Source organism: Dama dama, chromosome 9 (genome assembly GCF_033118175.1).
Source record: "Dama dama isolate Ldn47 chromosome 9, ASM3311817v1, whole genome shotgun sequence".
In the NCBI taxonomy this organism is placed as follows: Eukaryota; Metazoa; Chordata; class Mammalia; order Artiodactyla; family Cervidae; genus Dama; species Dama dama.
Window position 1 is genome coordinate 30,264,014 of NC_083689.1, and position 21,851 is coordinate 30,285,864.

Sequence of the window (21,851 nt, forward strand, 5' to 3'; positions counted from 1 at the left end):
GCTGAAAGCCTGACTGCAACCTCATGAGACCCTGCAGACACCCATCCAAGTTAAACAGCTCTTAGATCCCTGACCTTGAGAAACTCTAAGATAGTAAAAGTCTGTGATTTTAAGATACTAAATTTTAAAGTAATATATCACTAATACAAATGCTTAAAGAGGTTGATAGTTAATTAACAGCTGTGGCCAGACCTTTTTAAGTTAGATGAAGTAAATTAAGTTATATTATTGCACAAGTGAAAGTCGCTCAGTTGTGCCCAACTCTTTGTGACCCCACACAGTTTCCATACAGTCCATGGAATTCTCCAGGCCAAAATACTGGAGTGGGTAGCTGTTCCCTCCTCCAGGGGATCTTCCCAACCCAGGGATCGAACCCAGGTCTCCCCCATTGCAGGCGGATTCTTCACCAGCTAAGCCACCAGGGAAGCCCAAGAATACTGGAGTGGGTAGCCTATCCCTTCTCCAGAGGATCTTCCTGACCCAGGAATCAAACCAGGGTCTCCTGCATTGCAGGCGGATTCTTTACCAACTGAGCTATAAGGGAAGCCCTAGATAAAGTAAAAGCTTATAAATTCACCATAACACCTTGAATTCTTACATGCAGCCTTTTAGCAACAGTGCCTTAAATCCTTTGCCTACAAAATTCTTCCCATTTTTTCACATGTATGGTTTATAACAAAGCCTTTTGGGATCCCTCCATCCCTTAAAGAAGAAAAATTATATATAATTACCTCCTCATACATGTTTTTACGAAACTCCAAGTCCTCAGTAAGGCTCTGACAGCGATTCTCCAAATCCACTTTAAGTAAAGTCTCATCTGCTAACTGTTTCTTCGCAGCAGCTAAAGAGGCTTCCAACTAATAGAAGGAAAAAGAACTAATGAAAATTATATAGCAATCATTTAGTAATGAATCTAATAGATACCTATGGACTGAATCAAGTCAAGTATTACAATTTCTATACATTTGTCAATGTATGAGAGTCCCTCATGATAATCTTTATCACAGAACTGTGGGTTCAACCGCTGGTCCCACCCACAGAGTGTCACAGCAAAACACCCCTCAAATCTGGTAAGTGGCAACAGGGGATGAACAGATACCTATGGCTTACGTTTCAAAACTCAAACGAACGATTTTAGCTACCAATTCCATTTTTTCCTGTGTGGAAGGCACCATTAAGACATCTTCTCTCAACTATAAGCAAGGTGAAAAGACAGCCCTCAGATTGGGAGAAAATAATAGCAAACGAAGCAACAGAAAAGGATTAATCTCAAAAATATACAAGCAACTCCTGAAGCTCAATTCCAGAAAAATAAATGACCCAATCAAAAAATGGGCCAAAGAACTAAGCAGACATTTCTCCAAAGAAGACATACAGATGGCTAACAAACACATGAAAAGATGCTCAACATCACTAATCATCAGAGAAATGCAAATCAAAACCACAATGAGGTACCATTACACGCCAGTCAGGATGGCTGCTATCCAAAAGTCCACAAGCAATAAATGCTGGAGAGGGTGTGGAGAAAAGGGAACCCTCTTACACTGTTGGTGGGAATGCAAACTAGTACAGCCGCTATGGAGAACAGTGTGGAGATATCTTAAAAAACTGAAAATAGAACTGCCATATGACCCAGCAATCCCACTCCTGGGCATACACACTGAGGAAACCAGATCTGAAAGAGACACGTGCACCCCAATGTTCATCGCAGCACTGTTTATAATAGCCAGGACATGGAAGCAACCTAGATGCCCATCAGCAGACGAATGGATAAGGAAGCTGTGGTACATATACACCATGGAATATTACTCAGCCATTAAAAAGAGTTCATTTGAATCAGTTCTAATGAGATGGATGAAACTGGAGCCCATTATACAGAGTGAAGTAAGCCAGAAAGATAAAGAACATTACAGCATACTAACACATATATATGGCATTCAGAAAGATGGTAATGATAACCCTATATGCAAGACAGAAAAAGAGACACAGATGTATAGAACAGACTTTTGGACTCTGTGGGAGAAGGTGAGGGTGGGATGTTCTGAGAGAACAGCATCGAAACATGTATATTATCTATAGTGAAACAGATCACCAGCCCAGGTTGGATGCATGAGACAAGTGCTCGGGGCTGGTGCAATGGGAAGACCCAGAGGGATCGGGTGGAGAAGGAGGTGGGAGGGGGGATTGGGATGGGGAATACATGTAAATCCATGGCTGATTCATGTCAGTGTATGACAAAAACCACTACAATACTGTAAAGTAATTAGCCTCCAACTAATAAAAATAAATGAAAAAAAAAAAAGACATCTCTCTTTTTACCTTACATTTGGGTACAATAATGAAATAAGCTGTGAGATCGTGAAATGAATGAGCACAAGCACAGCAGAGAGGACGAGCGGCAGCAACAAGATCTGCACGATCCAGACAGAGTGACGGGCGGGGAGGGTGCTTTACACGTCAGCTAGCTCAGGTCTATCCCACAGGTGTAACCACACACCCCCGCCCCCGGCCAAAATAACTCAGTGCATTTTTTAAGATAAAAAGCATAAAACAAGTTTTACAATCAAGACAGATGGGGCAATTAACCTTTGAAATACAGCTCAAGAGCAGAGTCTAACTTACCTGGGCGATCTGATCCTTCAGATCTTCCAAATCACTCTCTAAACTTTTCTTATCACCAAGCGCAGTCGCCAAAGCTGCATCTTTCGAATTCAGCGCTGCTTCGTATTCTCGAAGCTTGATCTGGGCTCCATTAAGATCAGATTCTTTCTTAGCATAACTGCAAAACATTTGAAAAAGTGCAAGACATCATATTATACCCCTGAACTGAACCATTCTCCCACCCTGTTTAAGCGGGACACAAAAGAGGATGCAATTTAAATAAAGGTTGCCATAACCTACTAAAATCACGGAGTGATTCGGGAGCACTCTATCTAGAGTGCTATCTTTGGTGGATAATAACTTCTTCCTTCAACGACCACCCTTCCCCGATTAGGAATGACTCTAGGTGTAAGACGTCCAGAGCCCCAACGTATCAGAATCTGGTTGTCTCTGAGAGAGAACACAAGCCTTCTTGTTTTATAAAGAAGTGTCTACATGGCTCACTAAAACATTTCTGAAGAAATGAAAACTTGTTATTTCTAAATACAATGAATATTAAAAATCAAGATAAACAGGAGACATAAATCAAGATAAATGATGAGATTAAATAAATGAAAATGAAGTTGCTTCAAAAAGTAATGTTATGACTTGTTGATATATAGACACTTCTTTGACATTACCTAAGAACTGACCCCAAGCTTGCAAGTAGTTTCCATTTCTGACACTAAAACTTCCTTAACTACAAATAAAGGCCTTCCTAGTATTTTGAAGAAAACAATTTTTTCAGTTTATACTAATAACTATACAAAAACGAAACTAGAATTAAGGTGTATTTTACTTCTAAATATCACTTTTTACTAAATGGAATTCTACATTATAAAATTAAGGTTCCTTAGGATACAGTTTGTCAAATAATTATATTTTAAAGATCAGTATTTTTTAATCCAAATAATTCTATTATCATTAATAGGTCATACTGGAAAAGCCTTAATAATATAAAAACTCTCAACATAAGTTCTTAATTAAAACTGCTATTAAAAAAAAACTGCTATTACAGAGAAGTATTTCTACTACTGATGTTTGAGAGTGGGTTCAACAGAGCCCACTTTAATTAACAGAAATCCTTAAAATATTGTTGTATCAGTATCATAATAAAATGAAGAAAAAAACTATCCAAAGAATAAGCAAAGGTAGTGTAAAAAGAAGATTAAATAGTACTCATTTTTTACTCATTTTGGTATTATAAAACTACATACACATATAAAATCTCAGCAGTCACATAACAAGAATTATTTTTTCTTAAATTCTGTATTTTTAAAAACCACAAGATGGCAGTCTTTCCCTGAAGACTTTGCTTAGAAACGTGGGGGAAAAAATCAACTGTAGGAGAAAATAAAATTCCCATACAGTTATTATTTGTAACAAAAATGCCTAATTCATACAAGTGCTGGGTCCCAAAGTGAGGAACACCATAGAAAAGAACCAATGCTTGTGTAAGAGCCATTACTTTACCCCACAGTATAAATGACCACAGCTGGAAGGGAGAAATAGCACAATACACTGGAGTTTAGAACACAATCATATTTTATAGAGAATTGCACAACATTTACAAAAGCTACTGACTCAAAATTACTTAACAGAAAATTCTTCTGCATCATTGACTAACATTTAGTCAGTAAATATTAGGAGGGGCTTCCCTGGTGGCTCAGTGGTAAAGAATTTACCTGCCAATGCGGGAGACAGAGGTTTGATCCTTGGTCCGAGGATCCCACGTGCCACGGAGCAACTGAGCCCCTAGGCCACAGCTACTGAGCCAGAGCTCCAGAGGCCAGGAATCTCAACTGAAGCCTGCGCCCGAGAGCCCCTGCTCCACAAGAGAGAAGTCACTGCAGTGACAAGCTTGCACACAGCAGCTACAGAGAACCCCTCCTCGCCACTAGAGAAAAGTCCACACAGCAATGAAGACCCAGCACAGCCAAAAATAAATAAATAAAATTGTGTTTAAAGATCATGCAGGAAGTCTTGGTCTAATTACCAGCACATGGTCCAAGTCCAGAAACCTGCAAAACTGACATCATATCATACACATGTGAGCATGCATCACCTAAGCACACAGTAACAACTGACAATGCTCTGAACAAATAACTTAGACAGGAATCCAGAGTTACGAGGAAGTATCACTTACGGCATTGGTGGGCATTTTTCTGAGACTATACTTCCTAACTGAATTTCTTCAGTTACTGACCTGCCTATCTATTCAAAGGAGATGTTAATCACACATGCACATGCTGAGTATAAGTCAGAAAACATATCCATTTACTGGACGTGTTTACCTAAGAACCAAAACTTTAAATTGCAACAACAAAAAAGGTTTATAAAACATAGCTAACACTCTAATTATCTACTCCCTTAAGAAACAAAATTACTTTCATTTCAAGTAAGCTTGAATTTCAGTCATAGAGAAGGAAACAGCAACCCACTCCAATATCCTTGCCTGAGAAATCCCTTGGACAGAGGAGCCTGACGGGATACGGTCCATGGAGTTGCAAAGAGTCAGATACAACTTAGGGACTAAACAAGCTTGAATTTCATTCATAGCAAGTAACCAGGTCTAATCAAATAGCTGACCATTAAAAACATAATCAGCTGGAAAGGCTATATTTACAATACTATGCCAAAGCCTTTTACTGTGTGGATCATAATAAACTGGAAAATTCTGAAAGAGATGGGAATACCAGACCACCTGACCTGCCTCTTGAGAAATCTGTATGCAGGTCAGGAAGCAACAGTTAGAACTGGACATGAAACAACAGACTGGTTCCAAGTAGGAAAAGGAGTACGTCAAGGCTGTATATTGTCACCCTGCTTATTTAACTTATATGAAGAGTACATCATGAGAAACACTGGGCTGGAGGAAGCACAAGCTGGAATCAAGATTGCCGGGAGAAATATCAATAACCTCAGATATGCAGATGACACCACCCTTATGGCAGAAAGGGAAGAAGAACTAAAGGGTCTCTTGATGAAAGTGAAAGAGGAGAGTGAAAACATTGGCTTAAAGCTCAACATTCAGAAAACGAAGATCATGGCATCCGGTCCCACCACTTCATGGCAAATAGATGGGGAAACAGTGGAAACAGTGGCTGACTTCATTTTTCTGGGCTCCAAAATCACTGTAGATGGTGATTGCAGCCATGAAATTAAAAGACGCTTGCTTACTCCTTGGAAGGGAAGTTATCACCAACCTAGACAGCATATTAAAAAGCAGAGACATCATTTTGTCAACGAAGGTCCGTCTAGTCACGGCTATGGTTTTTACAGTGGTCATGTATGGATGTGAGAGTGGACTGTGAAGAAAGCTGAGCACTGAAGAATTGATGCTTTTGAACTGTGGTGTTGGAGAAGACTCCTGAGAGTCCCTTGGAATGCAGAGAGATCTAACCAGTCCATCCTAAAGGAAATCAGTCCTGGGTGTTCATTGGAAGGACTGATGTTGAAGCTGAAACTCCAATACTTTGACCACCTGATGCGAAGAGCTGACTCATTGGAAAAAACCCTGATGCTGGGAAAGATTGAAGGCAGGAGGAGAAGGGGACGACAGAGGATGAGATGGTTGGATAGCATCACCAACTCGATGGACATGGGTTTGGATGGACTCTGGGAGTTGGTGATGGACAGGGAGGCCTGCCGTGTTGAGGTTCATGAGGTCACATGAACTGACTGACCGACATTACTGTTATTCTATCTCACTGGATCAAGAGAAACAGACATAACTTCAATAATGTACTTCCCAATAGAACCTGGTACCTAAATCTGGGACCTGTCCTTATAATCTCCTGAGGCTTGTAGGACTAAATAACCTAAATACAATTCATTACATTCATTATAATTTCTGAATTACTCCTGACCACCTCTGACTACCAAGAAAACTACTGTGCTTCACTGTTTTAATGATCTTGGTTTTTCAACCTACCAAATCTTTGAACCTGACTAGTCTTAGGATCAGCATTTCAACCCTGGCGTCGGCACTGAACTACCTGGCTCTTCAACTCTGTGTCTGTTTGCTGAGGACTCTGCACTACCTTTTCTCCTTGGATGACAAGTATCCCACTCCCTCGGTGTCCTTCATTTGTGTAAGTGTACCCCATTCCAGACTACTCCCACCAATAAATACATGGAAATTAGAAAATGCAACCAATTACACAATTGCTGGAAAACGAAGGCTTAACTGAGCTCCTAGGGGATATCCATCGTTGGCAGGTAGTAACTGTAGAGCACATTTTAACTAAAGTCACATCACAAATGCACAACATACAGAAAAATCACTAGTAGGTAAAATCACAGAGAAGACCTAGTAAGTATATAATAATGACTTAAAAGTTGATTATGAATCATACTGTAGGTGTAAAACCTGAAAAATTAAGTTGACCACTTAAATAGGGAAAGAAGAATTAGTGTGAACCAGAAATTAAGCAAAACTTCTTGCCTGGAGAATCCCAGGGACGGGGGAGCCTGGTGGGCTGCCGTCTATGGGGTCGCACAGAGTCGGGCACGCAGCAGCAGAGGGACAAATACACGCTAGAACATGAAACTTGTTACAGAACAGTTTTAATTAATTAGTCAGTCATTGGCAACTTCCTGGTGGTCAGACGGTAAAGCATCTGCCTATAATGCGGGAGACCCGGGTTCAATCTCTGGGTCGGGAAGATCTCCTGGAGAATGAAATGGCAACCCACTCCAGTATTCTTGCCTGGAAAATCCCATGGACGGAGGAGCCTGGTAGGCTACAGTCCATGGGGTCGCAAAGAGTCAGACACAACTGAGCGACTTCACTTGGCAACTTACTGCCCTTCCGCTAACATTTCACCAGTCAGTTTACACAAGTCAGTATATAGCGCAATGCTCAGCTGAATGAATTCTCTAGCTTGACTAGCAACACAACCCCAAAAGCCCCTGAATTCATGTTCTCTAAACCACCTACTACATACCCATGAACGAAGAATCCAGGTTCATTTTTAGGACAGGATTTATATATTTGGGTTTGGTTTTCTTTCACAAGTACCATTAATTTTCAATTTTTCCTCAAGTACTTTTGTCCTTGTTCATTGATTCTCATATACAGAAATATAAGTAACAAAGTGTTACATTAAGCAATTCAAAATAAGAGACCTAAATGGTAAGATGGTCTCTAAGTTGATAGAATAGTTACATAACTAGAAGAAGGTATACAAAATTACTTTCTGGATATTAAATGGCATTTCCATGAAATTTACCAAAGGTTATTATACTGCAAATACACAAGAATAGATAAGGGCAAGAAAACTAGGGCTCTAGTGGCTCAGAAGGTAGAGAGTCTGCTTGCAATGACAGAGAACTGGGTTTGATCCCTGGGTTGGGAAGATGCCCTGGAGAAGGGAATAGCTACCCACTCCGGTATTCTTGCCTGGAAAATCCCATGGACGGAGGAGCCTAGTGGGCTATACTCCAGGAGGTTGCAAAGAGTAGGACATGACTGAGCAACTAACGCACACACACACACACACAAATGCTTGCTAAATTAATAAAATCTGTTGAAGATGTATATTCTCACAAAAAAATATACATCCAAACTGTAATAATGATAGACTTTAGAATACTGACTTTAAAAAGCCACACATCTGGGGAGAAAAAAAAAAAAAACAGGCAAGAAATACTCATTTATTGCTTGTAGACTTTTGGATAGCAGCCATCCTGACTGGCGTGTAATGGTACCTCATTGTGGTTTTGATTTGCATTTCTCTAATAATGAGTGATGTTGAGCATCTTTTCATGTGTTTGTTAGCCATCTGTATGTCTTCTTTGGAGAAATGTCTGTTTAGTTCTTTGGCCCATTTTTTGATTGGGTCATTTATTTTTCTGGAATTGAGCTGCAGGAGTTGCTTGTATATTTTTGAGATTAATCCTTTGTCTGTTTCTTCATTTGCTATTATTTTCTCCCAATCTGAGGGCTGTCTTTTCACCTTACTTATAGTTTCCTTTGTAGTGCAAAAGCTTTATGAGATGGATGAAGCTGGAGCCCATTATACAGAGTGAAGTAAGCCAGAAAGATAAAGAACATTACAGCATACTGACACATGTATATGGAATTTAGAAAGGTGATAACGATAACCCTATATGCAGAACAGAAAAAGAGACACAGAAATACAGAACAGACTCTTGAACTTTGTGGGAGAATGTGAGGGTGGGATATTTCAAAAGAACAGCATGTATGCTATCTATGGTGAAACAGATCACCAGCCCAGGTGGGATGCACGAGACAAGTGCTCCGGCCTGGTGCACTGGGAAGACCCAGAGGAATCGGGTGGAGAGGGAGGTGGGAGGGGGGATCGGGATTGGGAATACATGTAAATCCATGGCTGATTCATATCAATGTATGACAAAACCCACTGGAAAAAAAAAAATAAAAATAATAAAAAAAATAATAATAATTTAAAAAAAAAAAAAAAAAGAAATACTCATGTTTCTAAAGATAAAAACAGAAATACAAGCATTGGGTCTTTTTAATTACTGCCTTCACATGTCAGACAACAGCTTATGGAAATCAAAAAGGAACCACTCTCAAGTATGTTTTAAACCCCACTCACAATATTCCATAGCAAAATACTAGACAACTCTGGTTGCTCAGATCACTTATTTGCAATTCTGAAAAGCTATTACAGATTGTCAGGTTCATCTTATATAAGAGTAGCTACTCAACAAATTCAGACTGAATAAGGTTCCTAATTTATAATCTCCTCGATGGAAATGAGACTACAAAGGAAGATGAAAGACCAACAAGAACAACTCACGCCAATGATTTCTCGGCAAGTGTCCGGCTACCTTTCTTAACTCAGCACTCGTCACCAACATTTACTTCAGGACCATTCTTATTTAGAAAAACAAATTACAGGGAATGAACGGGAAAAGTCATTCAGTTTTTTACCTCCAATCAGGTAACAGGAACCATTCTTTATAAAATTATTTTTAATCATCTCCACAAAGGCTTTTTAAATCCCTCAAAACAGACCCACTCTACACGGAGAGCCAGGCCGGTCAGGCCCAGCTCTTCGAGCTCTGGTGTTAATATACAATAAGGTTCACCTCAACAGCTGTCTGCTGGCAGCTGACCACCACTCAACGCTAGTGCAATTATTCAATGGCGATCAAGTAATCCAGCTTCTAAGGTGCTTTTCATACCCAGGGTTTAGAATCAATATGCCCTATATTATGTAGCCATGATTCAGACTTTCAGTGCAAAAATAAACTTTATTTTGGGCTTCAGTTCAGTTCAGTTGCTCAGTTGTGTCCGACTCTTTGCGACCCCACAGACGGCAGCACGCCAGGCCTCCCTGTCCATCGCCAGCTTCTGGAGTTGACTCAAACTCATGTCTATTGAGTCGGTGATGCCACCCAACCATCTCATCCTGTCTCCCCTTCTCCTCCTGCCTTCAATCTCTCCCAGCATCAGGGTCTTTTCAAATGAGTTGGTGCAGGAGCAGAGGCTGTGTGGCGTGGGAGCGCCTGTGAGGAGATACCCCGTGTCCAAGGGCAGAGAAGCCCCAGCAAGACGGTAGGCGCTGGAGTGGAGGCTGCGTGGCAGCTAGAGAGCGGCTCTGCGGGGATACCCCACACCCGAGAACAAAGGAGGCGCCCCAGCAAGACGGCAGGAGAGGCAAAACCACACTTAGAATCAAACCCCATACCGGCCAGAAACGCTCAGAGGGTTCAAACAAACCTGTGCACACCAGGACCCAGAGACCCCACAGAGACTGAGACAGAACTGTGCTTGGGCTTAAAATCAAGGTTACTAATATGCCCAACCAAAAACCTTCTGTCCTGAGTAATCTATCTAAAGTAACGGACTCAAACTGCATATTAAATGCATCTGCCCCAACATTCATTCATCAGCCTCACTCCTGTCCTCAAAGTATCTTCCCTTCCAAAGGGAGAAGGGATGTGGTCCACAATATTTCTACCAAGGAAAATTAATTACAACTAAGATAAGTATAGAGGAAATGGCAACCCACTCCAGTACTCTTGCCTAGAAAACCCCACAGATGGAGGAGCTTGGTGCAGGCTACTGTCCATGGGGTCGCAAAGAGTCAGGCACGACTGAGCGACTTCACTTTCACTTTCAAGATAAGTATAATTTAATATACAAAGTCACCAAGTCATGTGATCACAATTTCCATTAATAAGGGTCTCCTCTGACACAAGCAAAAAGACTAAGATGCTTTTGCACAAGCCCAAAATGGATAATTTCTGGTGGTAATAAAAGTCTGCTTCTCATTCAATAAACTGAGCAGCTGGGAATTCGCTGGTGGTCCAGTGGTTAGGACTCTGTGCTTCCACCATAGGGGGCATGGGTTCCATCCCCGGTCAGGGACCTAAGATCCCACAAGCCAAGTGGCCTGGCCAAAAAATAAACATAAATAAACTGAGCAGTCAACACATTAGCCACAACCCAATCAAAACCAGGTAAACTCTAATTGCAATCAGATTAAAATTACGAAAAACATTAAGCAAGATCAACATTGGACCACAGTACCATTTCTCTGAACAAAAGAAATCCACTGACACAAACGGACACAAGAGTGAGGAATGGACAAACACAGTTTAAGTTTTAACAAAAAAATGACTTACTGGGGGAAAAAACAACCAAAATCACAACTTCGTTATTCCAGGTCACTGATCTGGGTGTGTGGAAACTAGCAATGAACAATCTTACAGAAGATACATTATACTGGGGAGAGACACAAATACATACACAGCAGGGATAATCTATATTTCAAAGAAAAATAATTCAGAATAAGGAGTTAGAGAAAGGGGAGGATGATCATTTTATATAGTTCGCTCAGAAAGAGACTGATTTTATGTCAACAGCCATTTTCACATCAGAAAACCACTTTTCAAACCCAGATTTTATCCAGCAATACAATTACTATCATTAGTTATTTCATTGCTCCTCTATGGGTTATCTGCAACCCAATCTAAAGGGAAAATAGTCTCCTACAAAAATGGCTATTACTAAGTCAATAATTATTTTGGGGAAGCCTAGAGAGTGCTAAGAAATGTGCTGATACAAGATGCAGCAAAATCAGACTCCAGCCCTGTGCACGAAGAGATTCCAGTCCAGTAGGGGAACCAATGAATCACACAAAATTGTCTTAACAAATCAAACCTATCAGCAACATCCGCAAGAAACAGAAAATAGTGCACAGTGCCCTAAGAGTACATGATGTAACTTCCAAGTAAAAACGGCACGTTAAACATGGCTCCACTAGTACCCCATCCAGAAACACAACAACTGAGTAACAAACTGACAAGGAAAGAGCAAAATTTTAGAAGCTAAAATTTGATGAGTGAAAATGAGCTTAGCCAACCCTACAGGGCCGACTCTCCAGCCAGACACAGGGCTATGTGAGAAATAACCTAATTTATACTGCAGATACTGTTGAGAGCCAGAGATACCCCAGTAACCTGAAGTAGGACTAGATGGAAATCTATTTGCGAGGCAAAGCAGATCATACTCTCTGTTCCTGGGCCAATGGCGCCTCACTCACCAGGATAAAAAAAGGAAAAGTTTACTCTCTCAGGAGTAAAACAGAGTCTCAGACCTGGCGCCATCTGGAACAGTCAAAGGCAGCGCTATCATACTGAAAAGGCAGGAGAATTCCAGTGGACTTTCACAGATGCTGATGCTGCCTCTCAATCTCCCTCAGCTTAAAGGACACTGTACAGACAAAACCCAAGAGAGGCGACTTGGAGACACTGATACGGGGTGTTCCCAACTAAATGATTCCACTGTTACCTAGTGATGCTTAGTCAAGAAGCTCCATTCATGCACACAGCTTCCCATTTTTAGAGCCCTGCTTCTGAATAGAGAGGACATATAACAGTCATCAGACCTTTGAGGAAAACTCTCACTGTAAACTGACTCACCCAATGTCCATTCCACCCTCCTAGTTGTGGTTTCTTAAACTAGAAGACATAAAACTACATTTGCTGGAATCTCTTGCAGCTAGGATTCTGGATGCAAAGTATATACTCTCGCTAGTACATCCATAGTACAAAAGAAGGAAGTATCAAGGGGCTACCTTCCTAGTATTTGTGGCAATTTCCCTGCTGACAAGCAGGGTCAACACCACATACATTACTATAGCAATTTTGAAATCAGGAACTCGTTCCTCCAATCTTGAGACTGTTTTGGCTATTCTAGATAGCATGGATTTCCATTTAAATTTTAGGCTTAGCTTGACAATTTCCTCAAAAAAGACAACTGTGATTCTGAGAGAGGCTGCACTGAATCTGTGGGTCAATTTGGGGAGAATTGCCAGCTTAACAATATTAAAGTGTTCAGAGACAGCTGTGGGCTTAGGAAGCCTTTGGTCAACCTGTCTGCTGATGGGTGGGGCTGTGTGCCCCACTGGTTGTTTGCTAGGCCTGAGGAGTCATAGCTTACAGGCTGTTGAGTGGGGCCAAGCCTTGGTGATGGTGACCCATGCAAGACGTCCACCTCAAGGAGAATTTGTGCAGATGGATACTCCTGATATGTTCACCACCAGATTTTATGACTCCAGAGTGAACCACAGCCAGCCCCCACCTCCACAGAAGACCCTTCAAGACCAGCAGCCTCAGATTCAAGATGTCCAGCTCCCCAAGGCAGAGAGTGGCTGTGATGGTCATCACCTTCCACAAGTACTCCAAAACAAAAGGATATGTCCTACAAGCTCTTTAACTTTTCAGTCATTAGTACTTCTTAGTAACAACAAAAGCTAGAAAACTGTAGAGCATGCCTTCGAAATCCTGAGAAATATTCTTTACAACTTAGAATTCTACACCCAAAGTATCAATGCTTATGCAATGCAACTAGACAAGAAAAGAGCACAGATGCCAAATTATATTTCTCTAATAAAACTAATAGAAAGCCTCCTGATTCCTACTGACTTGATGTCTTAACAACTGATATCATCTTTCTTTATAATTAAACAAAACTAAATAAGTGGGGGGGGGGGGGGGGGGAAGCAAGGGAATTCCAAAAAAAAATCTACTTCTGCTCCGTTGACTATGCTAAAGTCTTTGACTGTGTGGATCACAACAAACTGTGGAATATTCTTAAAGATATGAGAATACCAAACCACCTCACCTGCCTCCTGAGAAAGCAGTATGCAGGACAAGAAGCAACAGTTAGAACCAGACGTGGAACAACGGACTGGTTCCAAATTGGGAAAGGAGTACATCAAGGATGTATAGTGTCACCCTGCTTATTTACCTTATATACAAAGTACATCATGAGAAATGCCAGGCTAGAGGAATCGCAAGCTGGAATCAAGACTGCTGGGAGAAATATCAACAACCTCAGATATGCAGATGACACCACCTATACAGCAGAAAGAGAAGAGAAACTAAAGAGCCTCTTGATGAAGGTGAAAGAGGACAGCGAAAAAGCTGGCTTAAAACTCAACATTCAAAAAACTAAGATCACCGCATCCGGTCCTATCACTTCAAAGCAAACAGATTGGGAAAATGTGGAAACAGCATCAAATTTCATTTTCTTGAGCTCCAAAATCACTGCAGATGGTGACTGCAGCCACGAAATTAAAAGGCATTTGTTCCTTGGAAGAATAGCTATGTCAAACCTAGACAGTGTTTTAAAAAGCAAAGATATCACTTTGCCCACAACATAGTTGAAGCTGTGTTTTCCCAGTAGTCACGTATCGATGTGAGAGCTGAACCATAAAGAAGGCTGGGTGCCAAAGAACAGACGCTTTTGAACTGTGGTGCTGGAGAAGACTCCTGAGAGACCCTTGGACAGCAAGGATATCAAACCAGCCAGTCCTAAAGGAAATCAACCCTGAATATTCATTGGAAAGGCTGGTGAAGCTGAAGCTCCAGTACATTGGTCACCTGATGGGAAGAGGCTGACTCACTGGAAAAGACCCTGATGCTGTGAAAAACTGAGGGCAAAAGGAGAAGGGGACAACAGAGGATGAGATGGTTGAACGGTTTCACTGACTCAAGGGACATGAGTTCGAGCAAACTCAGGGAGATAGTGATGGACAGAGAAGCCTGGCATGCTGCAGTTCATGGGTTCATAAAGAGTCTGACATGACTTAGTGACTGAACAAGAAGAAGTAAATGGGGAAAATACTATTTTCATAGGTAATCAAAAGGAAGAGCAGTACAGGAAAGGAAAACTATACAACACTACTGAGTTCTGTTGAGGATTATATTCGTAGAGCATAGGCCCCTCTGCTGTAACACAAAATGTGTTTCTGAAAACTCTTGCACATTAAAAATAAGAGAATGCGAAGAGTAAGGTTGGAACTAATCATTCAAAAGTTACACAGCTGTGTAACCAAAGCACCAGCAGTAACATAACCTGTACCCCAGGAGATGGCCTGGGCAATGCGAACAGTCAGTTCAGTGTGGCTAGAGCTGCCTCAAGAGATGCTCAGAGATGCACAACATCAGAGAGGCCTCGCTGACCTGCAGGAACTGAGACATTAGAGACAGAAGTAGACTGAATACAACCAAGGCTCTAAGAACAAAGGTAGAGTACCTCTCTGGGGGAGGGAATCCTGGGCGCAGGATCCTTAACTTTGTTAAAATGGAACTGAGGTCAGAGCTTTCTTTCCCTCTGAACTCTACTCTTGAAATTCTGACTCTCCTTTACTAGGAAAAGTCACATATAAATCAATACAACCTCCAATTATAATTACACCATTTCTCTATTTACCCATCACATATGAGCAACTTGGTGCTCCGGGAGCATTTGCAGCAGAACACCATTCATTAGTACTTTATATACCAAAAACTGACCTAAAGCTAATCTCAACTAAAATATAATGTATGACTATTAGGGGGAAAAGAGGAAGAAAAATTTGTATTATGAATAGAATGAAAAACTCAATTCTTCATCTTCCATAGATGGGAATGAATAAAAAACTTCGTGTTTGGAGAGGAGGGAGCAAAGCCGAGTATGGTATAAGCTGAAGCCAGACAGTCACTCAGGAGCCAGTTCATGAAGGGAAGAACATTTAGGTAGAATGACCATTATGTCCAAGTCTGTCTAGGGCAATTTCAACGGGCACCAGCTGTCCCAGTATAATTATCAATAGCTCTCTCTTTCACACACAGGAAGAAGTATCCCTGTTTGGATGCTAAATTATATGGTCAATCTATCAGGTGATACTGAGGAGTTTACTCTTTACTCTAGAAGCCACAGTCCTGGGAGCTACTTAAAAGTGTCTTAGGCAAAGGCAGTGAAACAATCACATTTTTTAGGGCAAAATCTTAGAGGGATAAGTGTTCTGGTACCCTATCCAATGTTTCGCTACATAAACATCAACTAAAAATCTACTTTAAATCGACCTTTAAGAACTTCTCCCTTTCACATCAAGCATCCTTTGTGACCTACATGCTTATTCCCATTTCTTCCTTAATAATGGTCACTGGCCTTTGACTAGCATTAGATGCTCCTCACAGTCAACAATATGTTCCCATGAATGAAAGTCAATGGATACTTTTTAGGCCTTATCAAATCAGAACTACATTAACATTCCTTTGTAAATCTCCTTGTTCCATGACTCAATTCTGGGCCTACTTCTCTTGCTATTACTTATTATCTTCACTGTAGGTTTTCCATCCTCTGCCTCATCCTCACATGTAGATGTTTTCCATGTCTGACTTTGTCCTTCTCTTTTCTCTCTCTACCCCTCAATATCAGGCTCGAAAAACTGTACCTCCAATCAAGTCTCTCCTCAGAGCTCCAGAGAAGTCCTCCAAATTGCTGGCATCTCCACCTAGCCATCTAGCAACAACTAACTGACAAACACCATTAACTTCTCATTAACTCTGAGTAGGATGCTCCACATCTGGTCCTTTCCTGCCAGTCTCTGTTAAGAGCAACTCCATCTCCCCAAGTGCCCATGCATGGAAGCCATCTCCCAAGACTCCGATTTCCCTAACCTCCCGCACTCAGTACCTCTTCAGACCACCTCTGCCCCTCCCCACTTCCTGCCTCAGTTCAGGAGCCCTGGCCCCACATGTTCATACTAGTGTTTCCACCTCTACTTTTTTTTTCCTCCACACAAATGCCAGACTGATCATGTCAGTCTTCTGCCTGAAATTCTCGAGGCTCTTCATTACCTAAAATCAAACCCTCCCTCACCTTGTTTTTATATACATCTATACAGCTCTAGTTTGCCCTTCTAAAGTTTTCCGTTTAGAAGTCAACTGTACTTACCGCTCCACGTTCAGCTCAGACCTCACTGCCTCCCCTGTTCTCCTCAGTAGCAGCTTTACCAGCTCCTGCTCTGCCCTGGGTGGTTGGCAGCCCCATCCCCCACAGCATGAAGAGGATCCTGCTATCACAGCGCTGATTACATTGCATTAGCATGTGCTTATGTGCTCAGTCGCTAAGTCCTGTCCAACTCTTTTGTGACCCCATGGACTGTGACCCACCAGGCTCCTCCGTCCATGGGATTTCCCAGGCAAGAATACTGGGTTGCGTTGCCATTTCCTCCTCCAGGGGATCGTCCCAACCCAGGGATCCAACCTGTGTCTCCTGCATTGGCAAGCACATTCTTTACCACTGAGCCACCGGGGAAGCCTGGGTATGCATTAGCACATCGCCTCAGTATTTCAAACAGCTGCCTCAGTTACTGCACCAGTTTCCTCACCCACTGAACAAGGTTATCACAAGGCTTAAGAGACAGTATCTGTAAAGCATCTAGCACAGTACCTGGCAAACACAATAAGCACAAAATAAACATCAGCTCTTTTTGTCCTGCATCTTGCACATGTATTCTAATCTCTCTAGGTCTCAATTTCTGAACCCACAAAGTGAGCTGGATAGATCAGATGACCCAAGTCTCCTCCTAGCAGTAAAAGTGCTGTAATTCTATAAAGGTAATAAATGCAAATGCGGTAAAGGCAAAAATTTTATTTTAAAAGGACCAAGTAAACATACTAGCTAGGGATAGTCTCACTTTCATTCAGGTCTACAGCAAAGACATCAGCAAAAACCCAAGACTGTGACCCAAATGTGAATCTTTACTCCTTTATGCTTGCAACATGACCATAACAATAAAAATGACCAAGAACTAAAAGAAATCCCCAGAAACTAAATTCTCTGAAACAAGAAAAAGTACACCCATATACTGTCAGCAGCATCAAAAATTGGCAAAGTTGTAATTACTTTACACAGTGGTTAACATTTAATGAATAAACTAGTTAACATTTAACCATTTCTAGGTTAACCAGGAGGAAAAAAAATCTTACACTGTCAGCAAGAGAGAAGATAATCATGGCCCTCTATGATCTCTCAGAAATTAGGTAGATATAGCCACTGCAAAACCTACATCTTTGGTCACAGTAAACTAATCCTACCCTAAAGGCTGTTGATGTATCTTTAAAATGATGATACAGCACACGTACTGACATGTAAAGAAGTTCACAAAGCAGTGTAGCATGAAATAAGGCTACACATCAACATTTATCATGAACCCATTTTTGTTAATTATATGGATATAAACAGGAAAACTTCAGAACTCTTATTTATGGAACTAAGGGTGATTTTTATTTTCTTCTTCGTACTTATCTCTATTTTCCATAAAGTACGTATAATTTTTGTGTAGCAATATATATATATATATATACATACATATATATATATATATATTTTTTTTTAAATAATTCCCCAACAATAACAGCCAAAGCACAAACCATTTTATCAGAAAGATATACTGGGGGAGGGGAGGTAGAGTTAAAAACTCTGATTAGGAAACCCTGGACCCCAGAAATAACTGGCAACTTCAGTTAGACAGGGTCCCGTCATACAATTGATACTTAGGGCTCATTCTCACTGTGTGTGCAAGAAATACATCTACAGTGATGATATAGAAGTCTAAAGATACCTAACTCAAAAATACCTGAGGTGACGTCATCTGGACAAATGAAAAGAACAAGCATATGGAGTGTATGGAGGGAAAAAACACCGAGCGCATTTTTATAGTGCTTCATCTTTCATTATGTGTGTTTACTTCCTTGAATCTGGGAACACCAAAAGAATACCTAGTCTATCCTCCTACTTTAAATAAACAACTCCAAAAGTTATCTTGCTTTACCAAACATCCTTTGAAAGCATAGGAAGGAAGCATCATGATGGTTTCATTACTTAGAACCTGTCGCCTAGACTTTAGTACCAATTCTAAGCAGCAATCCTTCCCATTCTTCCCTTGAAAATTAAAGTAATATTTACCATGAAGTTTTACACCTCTCATATTAAGGCTAGGGAGTTACTGGCAACTTGTTTCTACCAGGGCAAAATCAGGACATAAACAGAAGACCAAGCAATACATGAGATCAAGGTTTTTGGAGTTTTTTTTTTAACTAACTATACTACATACAAAGAAAAGTCCCTGGAGCAGATTAACATTTATTATTTTAGATTTGAAAACTGGAAAATATGAATATTAAAACAACCGACAGGTATTGTTTAGTCTATGCATCTAAATTGTATTCTCTGTGACCAAAATATGTATAAAGTCAACAGAATAAATGTATACAGTAAGTCCAATATACAGTAAGTCCCCACCACTCCCTTTTCCCCTGAGGAAAGTAAGAGAAAAATAAATAGCTTATGTGATTTACATTGCATTTCAGTATGCTTCCTAATTTCTTCAAATTGCCAATCCTGCTAAAAACCCACCCATTAATATAAGAGAAGTAAATGAAAGACTAGAAAAAGGTCTGAATTTCTTCATTCTTCCTGAGATTCAGAAAATGACTACTTACACCCTATCCCAATTATTCAGATGAGGAAATGAAGGTTCAAAGAACTGAAGTACCTGTCCCAAATCACAAAAAGTAGGAAGTGCTACTATATCTCAGGCTGTCATGAGACACATGATTGACAAGTGTCCCGATTATACTTGTTAGCAGCACATCAGCACCCGTACACAACTTTTAATGAAAACACACAAATCCAAACTCTCCAACGGAAGTTTCCTTACGAAGGTACCGACAAAGCAAAAGTCAGAGGAATGTCCTTTTCCCGAAGGAATATACTATGTACGCTTGATCCCCTCAACCTGAAACCTATCCGACTCAAAATTTGCTTGGGGATGGAAGTAGGAAGCCTACATATCTTCAGATGCCATGTGCAGCATGAAAAAATACAACCAACATTAAACTTTATTCTATTTGGAGAAAAGACATTCTTTTCACAAAATTATATTTAAAAAGCACCAACTTTTGAAAAGATAAGACACTCCACTTTAACAAAACATTTGTCCAGTACCTCAAAGATTAGTATGAAAAAAAAACTGGCTTTGAAACCTAATGTCTATAATATACTAAACTAAGTTTCTTGGGATATCCTTTTAAAATTTTTTTTTAAATGAAAATGTAAGTTGACTTGCTCAGCATCTCAAACAACCCTACAGCATCCATTGTATTAGTTACATTCCAGTGAGAAAGCTGAGTGCAGAAGAATTGATGCTTTTGAACTGTGGTGTTGGCGAAGACTTGAGAGTCCCTTGGACTGCAAGGAGATCCAACCAGTCCATCCTAAAGGAAATCAGTCCTGGGTGTTCATTGGAAGGACTGATGCTGAAGCTGAAACTCCAATATTTTGGCCTCCTGATGCGAAGAGCTGACTCATTGGAAAAGATCCTGATGTTGGGAAAGACTGAAGGCAGGAGGAGAAGGGGACGACAGAGGATGAGATGGTTGGACGGCATCACCAACTCAATGGACATGAGTTTGGGTAAACTCCGGGAGTTGGTGATGGACACAAGGAGGCCTGGCTTGCTGTGGTTCATGGGGTCACAAAGAGTCGGACACGACTGAGAGACTGCACTGAACTGAACTGAGCTCCCGTTTCCACTTTCCTAATTATTTATAATTCTCAAAAAAGAGAAAATCACTATAGAGTTAATTTTGCATCCTTTCAAGTTTGAATATCTACTACGAATCAATCAAATTTATTTGTATTTGATGAATACAGTACAGCTTCTAGAACCTGATAAGCCAAGTGAAGTTACTAAGCAGTCAATTAAAAAACATAACCATTCCTTTCCTATACATAAGTCCAGAGCTCTAAAGCTTACATTTTCATTAATTCATTTGGTGACAAAATTTGACCTGAATGGATATGAGGCTATTTTTAGACATTTTTCTCCACTTATTGTGACTATTAATATCTTTCCTTGCAGAAATGTCTTTCACAGAGTGCTACCCCAGATCTCACTGGGGGTGTCATGTACAGTACATGCATATTATCTTCTTACATTTGGAATTGCTTTTAATTCCACACGCAGCTATGTGGGTTTTACATGAAAGACTGTGGACTTATACCACTGAAGGAAAAAAAAGTATGTTTCCATGTAATTAGTTACTAAATAATCATTCAACATTATTTTCTCTTATATTTAGTTTTTCTGCATAATTAGCTAATATGGAAATTCTCAATTAAATCCATTTTTTATTTTTTGTTTAAAGTGTTGACTGATGGTATGCAACATCATTTTTTGCAAGTGTTCCCCAAAAACCTTCCAATGAAACATACTAATAATTAGGCTTTCAGTTCAGTTCAGTAGCTCAGTCATGTCAGACTCTTTGCAACCCCATGGACTGCAGCACGCCAGGCTTCCCTGTCCATCACCAACTCCCGGAGCCTACTCAAACTCATGTCCATCACATCAGTGATGTCAACCAACCATCTCATCCTCTTGTCGTTCCCTTCTCCTCCCATCTTCACTCTTTCCCAGCATCAGGGTCTTTTCCAATGAGTAGGTTCTTCGCATTAGGTGGCTGAAGTACTGGAGTTTCAGCTTCAGCATCAGTCCTTCCAATGAATATTCAGGATTGATTTCCTTTAAGATTGACTGGCTGGGTCTCCTTGCAGTCCAAGGGACTCCTAGAGTGAATCAAAGTAGCTATATCTTAGATCTGAAATCAGTTTCCATGCAAGAGACCACCTGCACAGAAACTGTTGTCAAATTCTTTTTAACAGGACAAGTGTCTCCAAGAATTCTTCTGTCTTTGGACTTCCTTGGCGGTCCAGTGGTCAAGACTCCATGCTTCCACTGCAGGGCACATGGGTTCATCCCTGGCTGAGGACCCACACATGGAGAGGTGAGGCTAAAACAAAGAATGCTAAAAACCAAAAAAGGAACTAAGTAATTTTTGAATCTATAATTCTCTTAAGACTTGTTTTCCTAACC

General features: G+C 40.6%; 1 protein-coding gene across 1 annotated transcript in view; it reads right to left on the reverse strand.

Annotated features, from left to right (window-relative positions):
* The window catches only part of LMNB1 (lamin B1), a 52,902-nt gene that overhangs the window by 25,688 nt on the left and 5,363 nt on the right, over positions 1 to 21,851 (reverse strand). Inside the window, exons 2-3 of the mRNA XM_061150875.1 lie at positions 2,623 to 2,779; positions 732 to 857 (exon numbers count right to left, since the gene is read on the reverse strand). Coding sequence (XP_061006858.1) covers positions 732 to 857; positions 2,623 to 2,779 — 283 coding nt within the window. The remainder of the gene's footprint in view (positions 1 to 731; positions 858 to 2,622; positions 2,780 to 21,851) is intronic.